The sequence below is a fragment of the Arachis ipaensis genome, chromosome B6, assembly GCF_059453495.1.
Source record: "Arachis ipaensis isolate K30076 ecotype BB chromosome B6, ASM5945349v1, whole genome shotgun sequence".
Taxonomy (NCBI): domain Eukaryota; kingdom Viridiplantae; phylum Streptophyta; class Magnoliopsida; order Fabales; family Fabaceae; genus Arachis; species Arachis ipaensis.
Window position 1 is genome coordinate 18577549 of NC_142441.1, and position 23604 is coordinate 18601152.

At 36.7% G+C, this 23604-nt stretch overlaps 3 protein-coding genes and 2 pseudogenes across 4 annotated transcripts; all 5 read left to right on the forward strand.

Annotated features, from left to right (window-relative positions):
* Window positions 1–9005: 9005 nt before the first annotated feature.
* Window positions 9006–11872, forward strand: LOC148554765 (uncharacterized). Its single transcript, XM_088489925.1, has 3 exons — window positions 9006–9238; window positions 11269–11680; window positions 11768–11872. The coding sequence occupies exons 1-3, from the start codon at window positions 9006–9008 to the stop codon at window positions 11870–11872; spliced, it is 750 nt and encodes a 249-aa protein (XP_088346051.1).
* Window positions 11873–13503: 1631 nt separating this feature from the next.
* Window positions 13504–14850, forward strand: LOC107646395 (uncharacterized; annotated as a pseudogene).
* Window positions 14762–16732, forward strand: LOC148554766 (uncharacterized; annotated as a pseudogene). Its single transcript, XR_015886098.1, has 3 exons — window positions 14762–15124; window positions 15500–15765; window positions 16607–16732. The product of XR_015886098.1 is annotated as an uncharacterized LOC148554766 (transcript).
* Window positions 16733–19709: 2977 nt separating this feature from the next.
* LOC148554767 (uncharacterized) lies at window positions 19710–21058 on the forward strand. Its single transcript, XM_088490484.1, has 2 exons — window positions 19710–20298; window positions 20652–21058. The coding sequence occupies exons 1-2, from the start codon at window positions 19710–19712 to the stop codon at window positions 21056–21058; spliced, it is 996 nt and encodes a 331-aa protein (XP_088346610.1).
* A 69-nt stretch (window positions 21059–21127) lies between these two features.
* Window positions 21128–22490, forward strand: LOC107646394 (uncharacterized). Its single transcript, XM_016350580.2, has 3 exons — window positions 21128–21626; window positions 21711–21810; window positions 22022–22490. Exons 1-3 carry the CDS (start codon window positions 21128–21130, stop codon window positions 22488–22490), a joined length of 1068 nt encoding a protein of 355 aa, XP_016206066.2.
* Window positions 22491–23604: the final 1114 nt, after the last annotated feature.

Genomic DNA, 23604 nt, shown 5'->3' on the forward strand with positions numbered 1-23604 from the left:
ACGTGGCACTTAACATGACACGTCATCATCCAACTGAGGGAAGGATTAATTTGACTTACATTTTATCTTTCAGGGACTAATATGACTAAAAAAAAATTATTTGAGGACTAATTTGAAGAATGAGTGATCTTTCAGGGACGAATTTGAGTATTAACCCAAAAGTGAATTAATATAAGAGGTTATTGTCACAACTTTGGACACACTCTACTGTGTTGACACTTGAACTGACTCAATCTCTTGAGTTAAGACCAAGTCAGTCTAACCCTTAATATTTAGCAGAAATGCTAAGAACACAAGATAATACAAGAGAAATAAAGCTTTTATAGAAAGAAATAAAGAATACTTCATTATTCAAGTGTTTGTTAAAATAACTCACACATAACACTAAATACTTAACTCCTATTTATAGTCATCTACCTCTTTAATGAACGGTTAGGATTAAATTTAATCAATAGTCTAAATGAAGTATTCAGAACCTTCATTACAAATATCTAACTTATTACATTTATCTAAACTCTTCTATAGTCTTCTAAATCGTTGTTCATACTTTTACATATGTATACACTATTTTAGAATTCTCTATGACCGTTTAGAGTTTTCTAGAACTTTCTAGGATCTTCTAGGACCTTCCGAGACATTCTAGAACAATCTGGAACTATCCAAAATATTTTCAAACACTCTAGAATATTATACAAATACTAATAAATATAATATCCTAAAATTTATCGTGACATTTTTTTCACCTATTGCGTAGATGTTCTCGTTGCGTTTTGTTCATGATAGCACTCTAGGTGTTCTAAAAATTGCCACAAATTTTCAGGAGCTTCTCATCTAGTCTCAGTTATTGGGATACCTTTCCACTTAATCAAGTATTGGATACTTGGTGGTACTTCTCTTTGTCACACAACTTGATTAGCTAGGATCTCCTTATCGAACAATCTAATTACCATAGATAAAGCTCGATTCGAGTCATCTCTACTCGGTTCTTCTTAATCTCTAGGATATGATTTGAGCATACTCACATGGAAGACTAGATGAATATTCATAGAGGGAGGGAGTTGTATTTTATAAGCAACCTCCGCAACACGTCCAATGATCTCAAATGGCTATTTGTATTTGCAAATCAAGAACTTATGAACCTTGCAAAAGGTTTTAAATTGTTGTGAAAGAAATTTAATCATTACCTTATTTTCCATTTGATAACTAGCATGTCTTCTCCTTTTCTTGTATGCCTACTTTTTTATCCTCTTTGTGGCTTTGTCAAGATAGAAACGAGTGGCATCTTCTTGTTTTTTTCCAAGGTTTAACCATGTGATAAGCTCCAGGAATTTTTCCTAAGTAAGAGAAAGAAAGGGAGTGTGGTGTAAGTGGCTGTTGTCCAATCACAATCTTGAACGGACCCCTCCCTATGGACTCACTCCTTTGCAGATTATTTGAGAATTGAGCAATGTCCAGAAATTTTGTCCGATCTTTTTTATTAGCGCTTACAAAATGCCTTAAGTAACACTCGAGTAAGGCATTCACTCTTAGTCTGCCATCAGTTTGAGGATGAGAACTCATTAAGAAGTGAAGCTCCGATCCAAGGAGTTTGAATAGCTCTGTCCATAATCGCCCTATGAAGTGTGGATCTCGGTCACTAATGATGTTCTTAGATAATCCCCAGTACTTTACCATATTCTTGAAGAATAATCGTGTTACTTCCTCTGCAGTGCAATCGGTAAGAGAAGGTATAAATGTAGGATATTTTGAGAATCAATTCACTACTACGAGAATATATCCAAACCCTTAGGAATTTGATAAGGCAGAGATGAAATCTAGAGAGATATTTTTTCATGGTCACTCTAGTGCAGGTAGAGGTTCCAACAACCCACTTGGTGCCTTGCTTTCAATCTTATCTTGTTGACATATAAGACAAGTCTTCAATAGCTCTCTACTTCATCTCGCATCTGAGGCCAATAATAGGAAGACTAATGAGTTCCAAGGTCCTTCGTTAACCTTGATGACCAGCACACTTGGTGTCGTGATATTTCCTTACCAACTTTCTCCCTAGATTTTCCTACTTAAGGATGTATAGTCTTTTTCCTTTGGTATATCAAAGGTTATCCTTTAGCCAAAATCTTTTGGTCTTACCTTCTCTAGCCAAATCCACTAATTTCTTTGCTAATGGGTCATAATGCAATCCATTCTTGATGATACACACAATATCTCCTTCGACCATGAAAATGGCTGCCAATTCAGCCTTTCATCTTAGTGCATTTACTACTACATTAGTTTTTTCTGGCTCGTACTCAAACTCGAAATCAAACTCAGCTAAGAAATCTTGCCACCTAACTTGTTTGGGGCTTAACTTCTTCTGAATTTAGAAATAGCTTGTAGCCATATTATCTATCTTGACGATGAAGTGTGAACCACGCAACTAATAACGACAAGTCCTCAAACAATGCACCACCACAGTCATTTTCTTCTCTTGGACAATGTATCACCTCTCTATATCATTCAACTTGCGGTTCTCAAAGGCAATAGGATGTCCTTCTTGTATCAAAACCCCTCCAAAAGCATAGTCAAAAGTATCAGTATGAACTTTAAACACCTTTGAGTAGTCAGGCAATGCTAGTACTGGTCTTTATGTGATAACAGCCTTTAACTCATCAAAGGCCTTTTGAATATCCCTTGATAAACTTCCGATAGTAGTTAGCCAACTCAAGAAATGACAACAATTCAGATACCTTTTTTGGTGGCTCCCACTCTTTGATAGTCTTCACCTTCCCTTTATTCATGCAAAGAGTTCCATCTTTTATGATGTGCCCCAAGAAGTAGACGTCATCCTTTGCAAATGAACATTTTTCTTTCTTCACATATAGGTTATTCCCTCGCAAGATTTTGAATATGATTCATAAGTGTTCTACATGTTCCTCCAAGGTATTGCTATAGACAACAATATCATCCAAGTAGATAACTACAAACCGATCAAGGTATTGGCAAAAGATCTCATTCATCAAGGTACAAAAATCACAGGAGCATTAGTTAAGTCAAAAGACATCACCAACTACTCATACGATCCATATCTTGTGACACACGTGATCTTAGACTCATCACCATTAGCAATCCTCACTTGGTGATATCCTGATTGCAAATCCAAATTTGAGAACCACTTTCCCTACCAAGTTTATCAAACAGATCAGCTATCAGTGGAATAGAATATTTGTTCTTGATGGTTACCTTGTTAAGTGCTTAATATTCGATGCATAGTTTCAACGAACCATCATGCTTCTTTTAGAACAAGATTGGCCATCGGGTGCCTTTAATGGACGGATGAATCCAATATCCACTAGATAATTGAATTGCTTCTTCAATTCCTCAAGTTTTGGCGGTCCATTTGTATGATGCTGAGGCTGGTGGCTTTGTTCCTAACTCTAGTTTAATCTTGTGATCTACTTTCCTCCTATGTGGTAGTTGTTTGAGCAACTCAGGAAGTATCGCATCTTTATTTTCTTTAAAGATTTTCTGGATTTCAGGGGAACATCTTCTCCTTCGGATCTTGACTTCTCTTGTAACAGAGTCAAATATGTTATCTCTCCCTTATTAAACCCTTGCATAACACCCTTTTTACTTTTATACACTTATTTCACAGGATTAAATTTAGTTTTCTATCTTCTTTCTAACCCTCTAATACGTCACTTTCCAGGACTTTTGATGGCTGAATTTTCAAGGGTGCAATTTTTCATTTTGACCCACTTTTAATGACGTTTAAAGATCCCAAGTGCTTTAAATAATTTCAGTATTTTCATACAATTTTCAGAAATAAATAAGCTTCATATATCACTTAAATAAAAAGTCAAAAATAGAGAAGCACCACCGAATTCACAGATCACAAAATTAAGCACAAAATCAGCATAAAGTGGCTTATATGAATACGGAATCAAAAACAAACATATTCTAACTATTCTTAACATGTATCTCTCATTTAATTCAGTCACTAAACCTCTCAAATACCAAAAAATACTCTCACAAAGGCTGGAGCACATTTAGGTATGGTGCAGTTTTTTCTTTAGCCGAAAGTTTCTTCTCTATATGGGCTTCAAAAGAGATTTTCTAGACACATAAGAGAGCAAGAATTCACCATGATCATTCCTGAAAAAATAAAAAAAATAGAGAAGGAACAAGAACTCACATTGCTAAATTTTTGGTAAAATTATGAGAATTAGTGAAAACGGACAAGAAATTGTGCTTGTATGCCTTGGACTCTTGAAGAACATATGAAGAACAATGGAAAACTACTAAAAACAAGGCTGAAACGCAGAGAGAAGGTGCAACATTTTTTCTTCTTCTTCTTCTTCTTCTTCTTCTTCTTCTTCTTCTTCTTCTTCTCTCTCTCTCTCTCTCTCTCTCTCACTTTATAATTCAGTCAAAAAGGGTGGTAAAAATGCATAAGGGTGTGTGAAATTTGTGACTAATGTTCTTTTAAGGGTTAAGTACTGAAATCGTCCCTAAGGTCTGGGGTGAAAATCAAAATCGTCTCCAACCTTTTTTTGTTATTAAAATCATCCTCAACGTTACAAAACGTTATAAAATCGTCCTTTTCTATTTTTTTGGACCAAATTACCCTTAATTATTAATAAAAATAATATTAAAAAAATAAAACCCCACCCCACCCACACCCAGCATCTCTTCGTCTCTCCCTCCACTCCAAACCCACCCCCAGAGACAAGATCCTCAACCTTCTCAACAAGAGCAGCCGCAAAAGGGCCTTCCTTGGAAAGAACCACTCCAACAACAAATGCCCCAAACAGAGCATGGATTCCAATGGTGTCGGTGACAAAACCAGCTGCCAAGACCATTGCCAACGTGGCACAGACGTAGGACTCATTGATGGCTTCGCCTTCAGAGCAGCGTCGAGACATCCATCTGAAGATGGGAGGAAGAACAAGTGCGCAATAGATTACAAAGCCGCATCCAGACAAGAGGACCCAAACGGAGATAAGTGGAGAAGAGTCAGAGCCAGAGAGCGCAATCGCACGTCATTAACAGCCGCTGCTGACATGGCCATCCGTCCAACCTCAGTGGTAAGCAGCCTCAACTCAGCCAAGATGCGTGCCAGGACGGGGAAGGCGGTGATGGAGAGAGCGACTCCCATGAACACAAAGAAATGTGCTTTATCGACTCCCTGCGAGATTGTTGCTTGAAGTGCAAAAGATGTCCCGATTCCCAAGACGAAGGGGAATGTGATCCCGGCAAGGGCAATGGCAAGAGCTTTCTTTCCTGTTTTGCTAAGGAGGGACTTGGGGTCGAGTTCCAGTCCTATCAAGAACATGAAGAAAAGTAAGCCAATGCTGGCCAAAGTGCCAAGACCGTTAGGCTCTTGGATGGGAACACAGCGTTCAGAAAGGCAGAGCTGCGTCCTAGAGATGATGGACCAATCAATATTCCACCCACAATTTTTGCTATCACGCGTGGCTGCCTTAGTGGCTTGAGAAGGAATGCTAGGAGGCGAGTGAGAGACGAAGAGATGCTGGGTGTGGGTGGGGTGGGGTTTGGGGTGGAGGGAGAGACGAAGAGATGCTGGATGTGGGTGGGGTGGGGTTTTATTTTTTTTAATATTATTTTTATTAATAGTTAAGGGTAATTTGGTCCAAAAAAATAAAAAAGGACGATTTTATAACGTTTTGTAACGTTGAGGATGATTTTAATAACAAAAAAAGGTCGGGGACGATTTTGATTTTCATCCCAGACCTTAGGGACGATTTCAGTACTTAACCCTTCTTTTAAATAAAAGTTCAGAGTCTTGTTGAATTTATGATGGTAAAAGGTTGAAGAAAAATCATAAGAAAAGAGGATGGATTGAGAGAGAAGGGGTGTGAGTTTGAGGGAGAATAATCAGCAGCATAATGACGTGTTTATCTACAGTTAACCGCGGTCAATTACTCGTGGTTAAAAAAAAACACAGTGGAGAGGGGTGAGAGGCTGAGATAATCTCGGCTCAGAAGCTGAAAGGGAGGGACGAGTTACTTAGATGGCAAGTAAGAGGATTCAGGATCTCTAGGAGTCGTTTGAGGAATATTAGTAAGAAATTTAGTTCGGGGTAACTTTTACCGTGTGGTAAAATAATTAATGGCTAAGATTTATTCTTAAAGAAATAAATCATGCTAATATAAATCTTGAGACACAATTAACTAGGTAAAAATTATTTTTACCACAGATTCTGAGGTTTCGGTTATTAGAGTCTTTTTCGGTGAGCACAAAATCATCACTAAAATTATTTTTTCGGCTAAAAAAATCTCTAATGAGAAAAATAAACTAATAGTAAGCTAATATTTACTATCTACTAGTCAAATTTGACTTAGAGGGATTAATTACCCTCATAAAATCAAATTTGACTTCATTAATTTCTTTTTTTCTATTTAATTTTTATTTTTTTTACTATTGTGCCTGCCTCACTATTTCTTATTGGGTCGCGGTTCGGAATTTTGCTAGATAAATTTTAAAATAGTCTAAAAAGTCTATTTACTGAAAAATAGGTTTTTACACAACACATGAGAAATAAAGCTTTGGTGGAAAGAATACTTCACTACTCCAGTATTTGTTACAAATGATTTACACACGCAACATTAAACACCCAACCTCTATTTATAGTCATCCACCTCCTAATTGGACGGTTAGGATTAAATCTAATCAGCAGTCTAGATCAAGTATCCAGGATTTTCATTAGAAATATCTATCCTATCACATTTATCTAAACTCTTTGAGATTCTTCTAAATCACTCTTCATACTTCTACATATTTTTACACTCTTTTAGAATTCTCTACGACCTTTCAAAGTCTTCTAGAACTTTTTAGGATTTTCAAGACCTTCTGAGACATTCTAGAATATTCCAGAACTATCCAGAATATTCTCAAACACTCTAGAATATTATACAAATATCGTTAAGTGTAACATCCTAAAATTTACTGTGACACTATGCTCCACACAAGTTAGGAAGTAGGAAGTCATATTTTGTTACTTTAATTTGCAAAATGTCAGTGTTATTTTGTTTAGAATAACAACGGAAAGTTTTAATTCAATTTTTTAATTATCTTTTAATATTTAAACTAATAAAAATTTAAAATTTAAAATATATTATTTTTTGAAAACCTAAAATAGATAAAAATTTAAAATTTTATTCAAAAATTGAAAAGATAATTAAAGAATAACTAAAAGTTTAAAACTCACATATTTTTATTTTGTTTATATTTTACTTTTTTAAAATGTTAGGCTTATATTTAACAATATCATTATTCATGCAACAAATATTTCTAATATTATTATAAAAATATAGTTGTTATCAATAATTATGTATTTAAATTATTTGTAATAACAAAACAACAAAAAATTGTGCTGATTGTTAATAAAATATTTATATCAAAATAATGTTTATTATAAAATATGAGACATAGAATTGTATATATATTTTTTTATTTTTCAGGATACTTGTTTAAAGTTAAACCCCAAAGTGGTCCCTGAGATTCACGGTTTGCACCAATTTAGTCCCTGACTTACCAATTGCACCATTTATGTCCCCGACTTTGTTAAAATTGCACCAAGGTTATCCCTAGCCACATCTCCGGACAAATTAACTGCCGCCGGCAGTGACCTGGAACTGAGAAGCCACACTGGGTGCCACGCTGGAGTGTCAGTTTTGGCGCTAAAAATGTGAATGGATGGAACGGCGTTGTTTCATGTATATTTTGAAACAAAACCCAAATAACCCAAGTTCTGTGATCACTTCATCTTCCTCTTCGTCTTCTGAAAACCAAAACAATGCACCATGAAATCCTGAGTTCTGGCCACGGTATAGGATTTGAAGGTTGAAAACGTTTGGTTCCGTGGAGTTCGCTGCCACTGTGATAGTGTTGTGCGGTCGTTGTTGGTGAAGGAAGGAGAAGCAGTTCATCGCGAGCACACGAAGGTACTTTTGAACTCGAAAAAATAATGCTTTTCAACAAAAAGAATAGCATCAATGTCTGTGTTTGTTGAAAATTTGATTTTCGTTGATGAAAGTTGAAAGTTTTTTATTATCTGTTAGGGTTTTTGTGGGTAGTGGAAAATTTTTTTCTATGCTCTGTTTTGAATGCAATCTTAGTTGGGTTGGTTGATGGGTGTTTCTGGTATTTTATAAGTGGTTGAATTTCAATGTTTGTTTTTACAAGGAGCTTGGGTATGACAACATACTTCAGTGTTGGTGGCTGCCTCCTGGGAGGAGCTTAGATGGTGGACTGATGGCTCTTACATCTGATGGTGAATTAAGAGAGATGTGTTTTGCTGCACAGAATAATGATGGAGTTGTTGATGTGTACTTTGAGCATGGGGTGTCCACACCAGAGGTGATTGTAGGGAAGGAGGTTGTAGTATGGCTTGATGATACTTGTGAGGGAGACTTAGTGAGCAAGAAGAACACAAGTGAGGGTCCCGAAGCTAATGGTAACACGTCGAACCCAACTACAAAACCGAATCCTATCCCAAATGCAAACCCAAGCCCCATAAACAATCCTATTCCAACCCCCCTGAAACCAACCCTGTCACTATTCCAAACCCCATTGATGATAACACAACCCCAAATCCAATGCCTGCTAGGGCTCATGAGAAACCCAATCTGAAGCCCAATTCTAATACAAAGCCCAAGCCTAAGTCAAAGCCCAACCCAACATCCATCTCCAAGCCCAAATTGACTAAAAAGCCCAATCAAAAGCCCAACCCAAGCCTGAAAACAAAGCTGAGAGAGACTACGAAGGCATGCTCCACAGCCAAAGATAAAGGCAAATCAAAAATAAAGTATAAACCTCAGTTTTTACATAGGAGAATTACAAGATCTCAGGCTGCTGGAACATATAGAAGGTCTGCTAATAAGGGCAAGGGAGCTCTTCATGTTGACTTAACTGTAAATGATGATTCCAGTGATGATGATAGTTCAGAGGATAGTTCCTTTAAGCCAATTCAAGAAGATAGCTCTAGCAGTGAAGATAATGCAAGTATGTCCAAACCAAGAAATAAGAAAGTAAAGGACATCAAGAGAGCTACATATGCTGCTGCTAAGACAAAAGAGAACATAATGCAACCAGATGATGCATTGGTTGAAGATGTGTCAGATGGAGAGGTGGACCTGGGGTTTGTGGGAACTCCAGGGATTGTTGATGTGTATGAAGCACTTGACCCAGGTGCAGAATCTGATGGTGCTAATTCTTGGCACTCAGAGGAGATGAAGACTCCTCCTAATTCTGAGGATGAGCTACAATCTGATGAAGAGTCAGATGAATTTCCAATATTTAGAAATGGGGCAAGATTCGGTGAACTACATCTACAAGTGGGTATGAAATTCAACACCAAGTATGAGTTCAGAGAAGCTGTAAGAGAGTATACTATCCAAGAGGGGAGGAGAATTAAGTTAAAAAAAATGACAATATTATATGCAGGGCTGTGTGCAAGGTGAAAGAGTGTGCCTGGGTTGTGTATGCCTCAAGGGACTGTGATGACTCATGTTGGCAAATCAAGACTTTCAACGACGATCATACTTGTGCGAGGGAGAACACCAACAAGGCTGCTAATAGGACTTGGGTTGCTAGTAAATTAGTAAAAAAGGTAAGAAAATACCCCAATTTCTAGCAATGCGAGGCTGCTGTGTACTTCAGGACAAAGTGTGACCTTATTCTGAATAGAAATTCCATTGCAAGGGCACTGGCAGATGCAAGAAATGTAGTGTACAGGGATGAGAAGGCACAATATGCGAAACTAAGGGACTATGCTGAAACTTTACTGAAGACGAATCCTGGATCTACGGTGCAGATATGTGTCGAACCTCAACCAAATGGAGACATCATATTTGATAAAATGTATGTTTGTATGTATGGTTGCAAGATGGGATTCAAGGCAGGTTGTCACCCCTTGATTGGGCTTGATGGGACATTTCTGAAGACACAATTTGGAGGTCAGATCTTAGCTGCTGTGGCACAAGATGCCAATCATCACATTTACGTGATTGCATGGGCTATAATTGAAATAGAGAATACAGACACTAGGAGATGGTTCCTGGAGCTGCTTTATGCTGATCTTGGAGACTACAAAACTAACGGATGGTGCTTTATTTCTGATATACAGAAGGTAATCCTAACTTTCATGTGCTTTTAATAATCTTTGATTCTCTGGATGTAAATGAATTGGATGGAATAATGTTTGTTAAATTTGTATGTTATATATGTCCTCTGGATTTTGTATGCATGATGTTGGTTGTTGATATGCACTGTTAGTTAGATCCGAATAGCACAAGGGACAAATCGTGCATTTTACACCTAACTGAAGGGACTAAATTGTATTAAAATGCGAAAGTCAGGGACTATATTAGGGTCATTAATGTAAACTCAGGGACTGTTCTGTGGCACGATAAAAGTGTTTACATCAGTTTTTGTTTCTGAAACGTAGTGTAACAATGTCCTACATGGTTTAATTCAAGCTGTCCAGGAGGTGATGCCAAGAGTTCACCACCGTTTTTGCATTTGGCACCTCTGGAAGAACTTCAACAAATAATGGAAGGACCTTGAGTTGAGGGGACTACTTTGGGAATGTGCCAGATCAACAACATTCCAGGATTTCATCGATAATCTGAACAAGATTAAGAGGGTGAACGAGGAGGCTTGGGCATATCTCAACAAATGGCCTAGAGAGTCATGGACAAAGTCCTAATTCAGCGATAGGCCAAAACTGGACAACATTTGCAACAACGCCTGTGAGGTTTTCAACGCAAGAATCAAAGAGGCTAGAAGCAAACCCATCATCACATTACTTGAGGAGGTGAGAATGTTTGTGATGAGAACTATTGTGAAGAATAAGGTAAAACTGGCAAATCATGTTGGCATACTCCCACCTGTAATTCAAAGTCGCCTAGTTAAAATCAGAAAAGAACAAAGAACTGGATGCCTATCTGGACCGGTGATGAAGACTATGAAAAATTTGAGGTTCATGGCCATCCAACAAACATGGTGGTGGATCTTGGAAAAAGACTATGCACTTGCCAATTCTGGATGCTGACCGGTGACCTTTATCAAACTCTTTAACTTAATCATTAACATTTGTGTACATTAAAAACTGTGATTGTCTTACTCTGCATTTGTGTTACTAACTGTAGGCATTCCATGTGTTCATGCCTGTGCTGCCCTTGCAAGGGTAAACAAGAGGCCGGAAGACTTTTGTTACCAACTGTGTACTACGGAGGCATACAACAAGACTTATGTCCATCACATTAACCCTCTTCCTGGTCAATCATTGTGGGAGAAATCCTTGTACACTCAACCACAGGCCCCTAACATTAGGAGGAGGCCTGGAGCTTTGACAAAGAAAAGGAGAAAAAATGCTGATGAGGGCAACAGTGGTAATAAGAAAGCTAAACCAAGTGGAAGTTTGAAAAGGCATTTGAAGCCATTCACATGTAGGTATTGTGGGGTAAAAGGGCATACTAAGAGTGGGTGCTCAAAGAAGAGACTGGATGAAGTAGCTGCTGTTGTTGCAGCTGCAAAGGCTGCTGCAGATAAAGCCAAATCAAATGCTGCTGCTTCTGCTTCTGAGGCTGGCCCTCAACCTCAAACTGCTGCTGCACCAGCTGATAAACCTCCTGCTATGAAGATTGACATATCACAACCAAACTACGAAGGATCACAGGTAATACACTTATCCACGTTACAACACAACAAAAGTATAATTTTTTTGTTATCTGGGCTCATGTGTTGAATTGTTTATCTGCTGTAGGACATAGCAGGACCTGTTGCACCTGCACCATCAAGGCCACAGAAGTTGCCCACCAAAAGGAGGAGCTCACCACCACCTCAATCCATTGGTGTGGATCCAATGTAAGGAGCCAATGTGGCTACATCTTCCAGATTGCACAATTTTATGAAGTTCGTTCCAACTCCCGGTTTCAAAGCACCAAGGAAAAAGAACAATTCATGACTTTGACATCAGGATGTTTAAGACAGTACTTTGTTGTTTTGTTAAAGGCAGCTAATAGATAGTTGTTTTGTTTAGGACAATTGTCATAACTTTTGTATTGCCAGCCTTGCTAACTATGCTGTGGCACTTCTTTTATTCCTTTAATGTTTGCAACTCAAACAGGTTGATGTTTGCTACTCAAATATGTTTATCTTTACTACTTTTGTAATTATGCATTATGCATTATGCTATTATGATGTCAGATGATCTGTAATTATTTCTCTTTATGATAACCAGTCAATCAAAAATAGGGCATATATCTCAAGATAAAAAACCACCTCTTACTTTCATTCATCCATGAACACATTACATACAACATTGTCAGAACTTCAAAGTCATAATCAATACAGCAACTACAGTGAAAAACACCACTATGCCTAAGAATTGTATCATAGATTTTTGGGTCCTTATTTCAGCTTCCAATTTTCCAATCCTCCAAGCTGAATTCACTCTCACTTGCTCATTGTCAACTGCAGTTGCATCCACTCTTCCTTCATGTTCCTCTTCTTCTTCTACATCATCAGCCCAGAGAAAAAATCCACACAATGTTTTGCCCCTAGTCTGAATATGAGATATCATAAGAAGGAAAGAACAGAAAATCACTAATCAATTTTTCTTACCAAAAACTCACATTGTAATTTGGACAACCGAAGAAGGGCTTATCTGGGTTGGTAGTTGTTCCAGACCAACGAAGCACCGGCCGGTAGCCGCACCCACATCGCTCTGGTACCCGCGACGGTCTAGTCCGACTCCGCGTTCTCGTCGTCGATCGTGTAGAGCTTCCTTGACCCTGGCTCGCACACCCAATCATGGTTTTCGTTTCAGTTCAACGAGTAGGAACAACGAAGACAATGAAGAACATTGCTGGGCAGAGAGAAGAAGATGAAGAGGGGTAACGATGCCATGCTAGAAATTAGGAATAAAACTAGGTATAGGGACCAAATTAGGTCAAACAGTTTCAATTGCCACCTCAGCTTGCCGTTATCCACGCCAGCGTGGCTTCTCAGCGCCAGGTCACTGGCAGCGGCAGTTATTTGCCTGGAGATGTGGCTAGGGACGACCTTGGTGCAATTTTAACAGAGTCGGGGACATAAATGGTGCCATTGGTAAGCCAGGGACTAAATTGGTGCAAACCGTGAATCTTAAGGACCACTTTGGGGTTTAACTCTACTTGTTTAAACAGACTAATAAATTAACTATTAAGTTGGTTCATAGAATTATTTTTTTTTCTATGGAATTTATAACTTGACAGATTAAAGACTAATTTATCATAGATCTGAGCTCCAGTTTGTGAGCTCCAGTTGGCTAATAAGTTATTACATACAGAAGATATATATTTAATGGTGAAAATGTGTATTTTGTTTGTTTTTTTCTTTTTTTTTTTTGGTTCAACTCTAGCCTAACTACACCAAAAGAGTCCTAAATCCAAAAAGTCAAACCTTACTAACAAAAACAAACGACAAAAAAAAAAAAAAACCGGAAAACAGAAAAAGGAAAAAAAGAAAGCCTCCATTCGTCCAGTACATTTCAATTCCAGAAACATGGGAAGGTGGGGCAGTTTGTTATCCTGGCTAGTGATTACTTGCCTCGCTGAGTGGTGGCGGCGGAAATGGGAATGGAAGGAACTCAAGGAAGTGAAAAGAAGAGAATGATAGCGTTGGGATTCAAGGGTTCAGCCAACAAAATCGGAGTCGGTGTTGTCACACTTGACGGCATCATCCTCTCCAACCCACGCCACACATACATAACCCCTCCCGGTCAAGGCTTTCTCCCAAGAGAAACCGCTCAGCACCACCTTCACCACGTTCTTCCACTCGTCAGATCCGCTTTGGAAACCGCCAACGTCACTCCCGATGACATCGACTGCATCTGCTACACCAAGGGCCCTGGAATGGGTGCTCCCCTTCAGGTCTCTGCTGTCGTCGTTCGCGTCCTCTCTCAGCTTTGGAAGAAGCCCATTGTTGCTGTCAACCACTGTGTCGCTCATATTGAGATGGGTAGGGTTGTCACCGGTGCCGTTGACCCTGTTGTGCTTTATGTTAGTGGCGGTAACACTCAGGTCATTGCATACAGTGAGGGTCGTTACAGAATCTTTGGTGAGACCATTGATATTGCTGTTGGTAACTGCTTGGATCGCTTCGCTAGGGTTTTGACGCTTTCCAATGATCCCAGTCCTGGTTACAACATTGAGCAGGTTTTTTATGAATTCATTGTTGGCAATTTTCCTTAATCGTTTTGTTAGTTGAAAGTAGCAATTTTTACTTAAAGGCTTATGTAAACATTGGAAATTTTATGAATCAATTAGTCACACATTTAAGAACTTTAATGTAGCAATCTTTCATCCAGATAAGTATACAATATGCATAGAGGAGTACAAATGTAGTATTATAGTTGTGCTTAACTGGATTGTGATCTCATGGTTTAGAATTTAGGATTTAGGGTTTAGTGTTCTCATGGTTCAATCTGTTCAACTTGCTTTATATGGTTTTCTTGCCTTTTAGCTTACTAAGAAAGGAGAGAAATTTATAGACATTCCTTATGTTGTCAAAGGAATGGATGTATCTTTAGTGGAATACTTAGTTACATCGAAGCGACTGCAGTTGAAAAGCTGAAGAATAACAAGTGCACACCTGCAGACTTGTGCTACTCTCTGCAGGTATATTTGTTTGCTGCTCCCTTTCTCTTCGGTAAGCTGTTATCTTTATAAAATTATGAATTTGCGAGTTTGGATTTCTAAGAATGTTAACATTGCAGGTGACTCTGTTTGCTATGCTTGTGGAGATAACAGAGCGGGCTATGGCTCATTGTGACTCGAAAGATGTCCTTATAGTTGGTGGTGTGGGCTGCAAGGAGCGTTTGCAGGAGATGATGAGAACAATGTGCTCTGAACGGGGTGGGAGGCTGTTTGCCACCGATGACAGATATTGCATCGACAATGGTGCAATGATAGCTTATACTGGTCTCCTTGAATTTGCTTATGGTGCATCGACACCACTAGAGGACTCTACGTTCACCCAGGGGTTCCGAACAGATGAAGTGAAAGCAATCTGGCGAGAAGCAAGCTCTACCAAATTGAATGGTCTTGCAGAGAAAAGCATTTGATTTGTTATTCTTCAGGTATTGTCTTATCATTCTGTGCTCAACTAAGCATCTGGGTGTAAAGGTTAAACTGTATGGTTTCATCTAGTCCATAGTTGAGTTCAGGTGGAAAACTTTAGCACACGAATGAATGATGAGTTAATTTGTTGAGTCCTGCAATACTTCCTTCTCTTGAATTGTTGCATAATAATAAGATGAAAATTATTTAAACTACGTTAGTGTTAAACCAATGGGGATAATATTGTGGCAATTACGACTGAATTTAGTGAAACTAATGAGATTGAACTGTAGCTTGCTTTTTATATCTGTCTTGTTACTGTTTTGTTTTCTGCTAAAGAAACTCCGAAAAACTAATAATAGAGTTGAAATATATTTTTCCTTCTGTGATTGCAGGTCTGAGTCTGATTGCCTTCAAGCTCAAGTTTATACATTAGGACTTTGTAATTTATTAGCACGGTACATTATATATGAAACTCTTCATTTTTATTTAATATTCTGTTATCAGTGGAGAGTGGTGCAGTGATGGCACTGATCCAAGATGTAGGAGATGGTTCATTACCAATGTCAACTGGGGCATCACTTTAAACAGTATTGGTTATAGTTTTTTTCATGTTACATATTGTCTAAGGTAGTCAACTTAGGTTATGTATTGAGTTAGGGTGTGTTTGTGAAACACGTTGAAGAGGATAAAAGTGCGTTTCAATGCTTTGAACGTTGTTCTTTGATGTTTGGCCATTTTTCTTCTTTGAACACCAACGTGATTCTGCATCCCAAAAGCTCGTTCACTAGAAGCAAGAAATTATAGCTTCTGCGTTTACTCAACGTACGTTTAAGTTTGTTGCTAGTTATTATTGGTTTTTCCATAATTTTTTCTAAATAAATACTGAGAATATTAAAACAATTATTCTAATTTTTGTGCACTGTTTATTATTTTAATTTTTTATAATATGTATTATTGTTCTAATTAAAAATGATAAATTAAATAAAAAATTAATTATAAATAATAATAAAAATATAACTTGTAAGAAATTAGAACCTAAAATAATAATAAAAATAAAATTATTAAGAGAGAGTACTAAAATATGTTATTTTAAATATTTTTAATTTAATAAATAAATATTAATTTTACTATAAAAAAATTTAAAAAGTTGTCAATTTTTATGTTATTTTTAATTTTATAAATAAATATTAATTTTTATTATAATAATAAAAAATTATAATATACTAAAATAGAGTACTATAAAAAAATATTATATAAAAAATACTAAAAAAATATAAAAAAATTAAATATACTTAAAAAAATAATATTATAATTTAATATTATATTTTTTTAGTAGTTAATTAATTATTTATTTAGAAGTGATTTTAACTAATATTATCCAAACAATATTTACTAATAAATCATGTTAGCACAAACTCACTTCTACCTAAAATCAATTTTACAAAATCACTTCTATTCAAATTCCAGTTTTCTCAACGTAAATCCAAACACACACTTAGTAGTTTAAGGTTGTATCTTTTTTCTTTTTTTGACAGAAGTTTAAGGTTGTATCTGCATTACCCTATTGTTGTAAACTGAAAACCTGAGTAATTGTGAACCATGGCATGTGCTACTCCATTTAAAAACCATCTTCAGAAGTAACGCTTAGACATTGCTCAGAACACAGTGGAAGTTTCATGTAGATGGCTTTTTTATAGCTTTTTTCCACCGAGATCCATGCACGAAGTATTGTCAACTTTGCAAGGAACAGAAGAAATGTGAAAAAAACGAATGCACTTCACTGATGTTACTCAATGCCCGTTGTCAATTTTTATAAGCATCTTTCAAAAGAGCATATGCTGCGGCGGTAACTACATTAATTCGTGGTTAATCAAAGGAAGTAGCCATAAGCATTCTTCAAGTTGAAAGATGTTATTATCAGTAGCCATAAGCATTCTTCAATTCACATTTCACATCCCTTACTTTCCCCATTGGCAACCTAGTTACTCAGTAATACTTGGTTTGCTAAAAGTCTAAAACAAAGAGAAACAAATTGTATAACAACTTTAATTATCCATTACTTATAGCCAAAAAAAAAAAAATATAGGGCAACGCACACCTTATTAATTGCCGACTTGAAAAACAAGGCTTTTAGACCACGCTCAATTTTAGGGTAAAGCAAACACACAAGCTGGTCCAATAACGAATAAGTATGTGTTCTCTTTTTTGATTTCACGTGTTCCTAGGTGAACTTTAAATAACACACTTACACGGTTGGTGATTGATTATGTGATACTTGATGAACCAAGCAAGTTGTGATGGTGAGCATAGGGAAGGATCGAAGCACATGGCAGTGTTTTTTATTGGAAGACAGAAAAAGGAAACCTCGTTCAAGGTCTACGCATAAGGGCGCAAAATCTCTCCCAATGAAAAATGTAGTCTATGTATTTAGCTAGCATACCCTATTAAGAATGTTATGAACTTGTCACAGCATCCCTTAATGATGTTGGAAGATGTTAAAGTATGTGAAAGGGAGTCGCACACAGTCATAGTTACAGTTACATACTTACATTTTCCCAAAATAATAATTTTTGACCATGTTTTTTATTGTTGAATATGCTTTTACTTTTAAACGAACCACTTCTAGACTAGTATGTCATAGAATTGATACCAAGAAGTGAATTTTCTAGGCAATACCTAATGTGTGTCCTGAAAAATAATAATCCAAGGAATGTATGTACAATCCAAGGTATTAGATGAGGTGAAAAGAAAGATGGACCACAAGTTCACTTGGATTTTTTTATGATATCATTATGTATCTGCAAAGTCCTCGTATCAATTTGTGGACCCTTTGCTTTTGTTTTGTTTTGTTTTGTTTTTTTGTGTTAGATTTTACCATGCAATTGCAAAATTACTCAGTGCTATTTGCAATGCGCCATCCCATGAATTCGCATGCTTAATCCCCCTTCAAATCTTTAACCTTTCACTTAATCAGATAATTAGTCATAATTAAGTGCATAACATATATATGTGTGTGTGTGTCCTTCAACAAATTCAAGGATACTCTGCTTCGGTCTCATGCTCTTATTATAGCTTCTATAACCCGTAGCTCTTAGGTAATTAGGTTAGCCCACAATGGCTTTTTTATTTAAATAAATAGCAAAAAATGATTTTGATTTTGATTTTGATTTTGATCGAAATAATTTGTTACAATTTGAATCGTATTATTTTAATTTTGATTTTTTATTTAATTTATTATAAAATAATTATAATTTGTATGGTATTAATTTAAATTTATTTTTTAATATAGTCAAATTATAAGATCCTGAAATTATTATTTTTTATTTAAAATTTAAATTTTAAATTTTAAAAGTTTTGAGAAGAGAAGAGAGGTTGTGGTGCTAATAAATAAATAAGATTGTGGTTTAAGATAGTTGCGATACACAGTTACGAACTTTAAAATTGATACCATAATCTTTTAATGGAATTTAATTAAAATGTACAAATCTAAAATTTAATTAAATTATTATTATTATTATTATTCATCTTATTTGTATTGTTAATAAACGTGTTATTATTATTATTATTATTATTATTATTATTATTATTATTATTATTATTATTATTATTATTATTATTATTATTATCTTGTCTTCACCAAAACCCAAAAAAAAGGACTAGCAGTAGTATTATATTTAGGGTCCGTTTCAGAAGTTTCAAAAGTTATTTTTTTAAACTTTTGATTTATAAAAAGTAATAATATTAATGTCTGTTATAATTTTTAAAATTAAATTGTAACTTTTTAAAAAGTTATTTAAGTGCTTACAGAGAAGTTACAAAAAAAGAGTACTTATGAAAAAGTTAAAAAAATAATTTTTTTATAATAAAATTTTTTTTATCATATTTTTTTAAATAATCACTTTTAGAACTAAAAAATCAAATATAAAATAACTTATTTATAAATTACTTTTAATATAAATATTTATTGTTTAAACTATTTTTTAAAAGAAACTTAATTAAGCTATTTACCCAAATTGGACCTTAATAATAGTAGTATTGTTGTAAATAATGCACCAAAGATACCGTTTTGGGTTGATTAATTTAGATATGTCATGCGTGTGTGTGTTATGCATTGATATGGATGATGGGGGTGCTATACATGGATGTGGGACAGCTTTTGGCTAAAATATGGTGCAAGAAATCGGACCATCCAAATTCTGTTAAAAAAAATTGGGTTACCAAATCGGATGGTCCGAGTTATGAGGGAGAGAAAATTTGAATTTTACGGTTAACTAATCGGACCGTCCAATTAGTTTTTTTTTTTTTGTAAAAAGAAAACGGACCCTCCGATTAGAATTCATTTTTTTATAAAATGAAAATGGACCCACCGAGTTGGTATAAAAAAATATTTTTTTGAATATGTGAAGCGTAATCGGTGGGCCCGATTTGAGTTTAATATGTTTTTTAACTATTATATAAATGTGGGTAGCTCGTATTGTACTGATAAGAGTGTTTCTCCTTCAATTCATCGTCTTCTTCCTTCAGGAACTCGGTCTATCTTTCTCTTCTTTCAGACGAAAAAAAATAATGAGAGTTTGAAGTTTATTCATATGAATGAGAAAAATGGATGATAGATTCTTACTGAAAGTATATTATTTCGGTCAGATTTTGTTAGAAACTGTTGAAGGAGTGAAATTTATTTGTGAAAATCCGTTAGATATTGTTATTCCATTCACAATCTCATTCGAAGAACTAAAAGGTGTGATTTGTGAGAAGATAGAATCTGGGTTGTCTAGAAGAATATCATGTATTTTATACAGGTATCCCATACCTGTATTTGGTGGATTCGTTCAATTTCAAACGAAATATGTAACAGATGAAGCGAGCATGCAAGAGATGTTTTCAATGTATATTGAAAGTCGCGGTCAGATATCATTCATTGAGGTGTATGTTGAATTCGAACTGTCTGAAGTCGATCGAAATATTGAACAGAAAGATTACAACAACGATAGTGAGAAAAAGTTTGAAAGCAATTATGAAGTTGTTGGTCCTGATGGAGACGAAGACCAAGGTGACGGCACTGTGGCACTAAATGTAGCTGACGTGGCAAATGCACTCGCAAACGAACACCCGTTTGAGGAGCCGTCTTTCGTGCGAGTTTTGGACTTGGAAGCCATGCACGCTCCGAAATTTTTGGAGTATATGAATGCAGGTACGTATTTGACTATAGATATATACGAAGGATTAGAATTTTATAATAATTTGTATTGATCGATGTGAACAAATAGTTACGTGATATGAGATAATATACGCAAGTTAGCATTTGATTGTATGTTTGTTTAGTTAATAACATTATTTGCAGTTAGTTATTGATGAAGTTAAATAATAATTAGTATTTACTATTTAGTATTTATTTATGTGCTTATGCTTTTAATTAGTGTTTATTAATTATACTAAGATTGCTGTATTGTGGATTGATTTAATTTTAATTGCACTTATTAAATATTTGTGTATTAAATATTTATGCTACGACTGTCGTCGTGGCAGAAATTTCTGTTGTCGCAGATTGTGAATTTTCCGTAGGTATGAAATTCAGTTCTAGGGAAGCTGTTATTAGGGAGATAAAAGATTATACTATCCGAAGAGGTGTAGACTACCGGGTGTATGAGTCGGAGCCGCTGACATTTTATGCCAAGTGTACGCAGTATGGGTCAGGTTGTGATTGGCTTATCAGGGTTAGCATGATCAGCAGAAAGTACTGTTGGGTTATAAGGAGGTATAATGGTAGTCACACTTGCACCAGAGCAATCATTTCTCAGGATCATTCGAAGCTGGATTCGAACACAATTGCAGAAGCAATAAAGCAGTTGGTTGAGGTTGATCCCTCGATAAAGGTGAAATCAGTTATTGTGGAAGTACAGTCGAAGTTCAATTACACCGTCAACTATCGAAAAGCATGGTTGGCTAAGTAAAAGTCAGTTGAAAAAATATTTGGAGGTTGGAAAGTATCGTACGAAGCTTTGCCTATATGGTTTGAGGCCATGTGTCATAAGGAGCCATCAGCAGTTGTCCATTTTGAGACTATGCCTGCATATCAAGGCGATGACTTGGTTACGGATATCCGGGTGTTACATCGAGTCTTCTGGAGTTATTACCCCTGTATTAGAGCATTCAGACATTGTAAACCAGTTGTCCAAGTAGATGGGACTCACTTGTACAGAAAGTACAAGGGTTGTCTGTTGGTTGCAGTTTCACAGGATGGAAACAACGATATCGTCCAAATTGCATTTGCTATTGTGGAGGGAGAGATTTCTGATGCGTGGCACTTTTTTCTGAGTAACCTGCGACAGCATGTAGTGATGCGGGATAGTGTGGGACTGATCTCTGACCAACACAAATCCATCAATGCAGTTGTGGCTCGCAGTAACGGAGCTTGGTCGCCTCCCAGAGCTTTCCACATGTTTTGCATCAGGCATATAGAGTCGAATTTTTTGAGAAAGTTTAAGGCACCATACCTACAGAAGCTTGTCGTCAATATAGGTAACCTTGTTGTAATTTGAGTTTCATTATTAATAGGGTACTATTAATGGTTTATTTTGTAATTTGTCCTTTCTTATTGCACAGGATATTCGAGGACGGTCCGCGAGTACGAATTGTGTTACCAACCTTTACGAGAACGGGGCGAGGCTTACACAACCTGGCTAAACCGAATCCCCCGCGAACAGTAGGCATTGGCATTCGACGGTGGTTACCGATGGGGTCACATGACTACGAACCTCGTGGAATGCATCAACTCAGTCTTGAAGGGTGCACGCAATCTCCCCACTTGTGAAAGCAACTTTCTACAGGCTCAACGAGTTGTTCACTCGAAAAAGAGCTGAGGCGGAGGCTCGGATTACTGCTGGCCATGTTTTTTTTGAGCTTGTGACCTCCAGGTTGCATGCAAATCAACTTGCTTCAGGAAACATCCAGGTGAATTGCTTCGACAGGCAGAATGAGGTCTTTGAAGTGCGTGAGATGGCAAGTGGAGTGGAGTTTGCCGTCGACCTCCGTCGACAACGATGTGACTGCGGTGAGTTCCAGGTGGACCGAATTTCTTGTAGACATGTGTTTGCGTGTTGTGCAAATCAACGACTAGATTGGCAAGTTTATGTTCATGAGGTGTATAAGATTGACCAAGTTCGACGGGTTTACCGAGCCAGGTTTAGGCCACTGGAGAATCCTACTACATGGCCTGCTTACAACGGGCCTCGATTCGTTCCGAATCCGTACCTGAGACGAGTAACCAAAGGTCGTCCAAGGATGACGTGCTTCTTGAACGAGATGGACACGCGAATGTTACGTCGTCCTAGGATATGTAGGCAATGTGGGGCTGAGGGACACAGCCATAGTAGATGTCGTTAGGCAGGTGGTGCAAGTGCCGGCAATAATGCTCAGTAGATTTATGTATTTCGTGTTAATTCTATGTACTCTATTTTATTTGAAGCATTGTAACTAATATCAAACTACTATAAAGTATGTTATTTGAACCACCATATGCCATGTTCGATAGAAAACTACTCCATGATATGAATTGTGACAATACATAGAACATTTAAACGATACATGGAAAAATGTTCGATGAACTACACAGTAATAATACTAACTACACAAAAACTACTTTCTCCTTGCACACTTCATGTCGTCCACAAGATCCTTGCATTTCTTGGAGATCCTTTTGAACACGGATGGAGTGTATCGATTAGCGCTACGACGTGGCAGATCAACCCAGAGATTGTAGCCTTTCCTTATTTCAGCTGGAGTTCGTGCCTCACCTGTGTACAACTTATTTAGTTGACTGAACCAGTTTCTAATATAATCAAATCAACACAAATGATATGACCCAGCAAGTATGTAATATAAGCAAATCAACCAAATATGAATATAATATAATCAAATGACCCAGCAAGTATATAATATAAGCAAATGAACCATATATGAATATAATATAATAAATTGGCTAAAGATTAAAGCAGTAATAGGACATGCACCATCATGCTCACCAGAAGCATCATTATCAAATTCTTCATCTTCGTCCATGTCTTCATCTTCATCCTCATCCTCATCGTCATCCGGGGTATCAACTAGATACTCATCCGTCTCTAGCTCAGCTGTCCTAGCATTTTCTTCAATTAGACCCATTGAAACACGACGAGGATTTTGACTATTAAGAATTCATCTACCACCGTCACTCCTACTAGAGTCCCCAGATACCAACCCTCCAGTACTAACCGAGGAAGTGCGGTATGGATGCAAAGCGTCCAAGGAATACCTACCAGCCATGATATCACGCTGCTGGCCATACTGTGATTGGCCTGCTTCTGCAGCCATGAATCCATGTAACTGGCTAAAAGATGCTACATCTCCTGAGTCAAGCTGTGGAGTACCTCAATATTGCTGATGTATTGGATATGATGTAGTAAACTGTGTTTGTGGTACATATGGGTTTGAAAATTGCGGTTGTTCTTGTGTAGGTGGA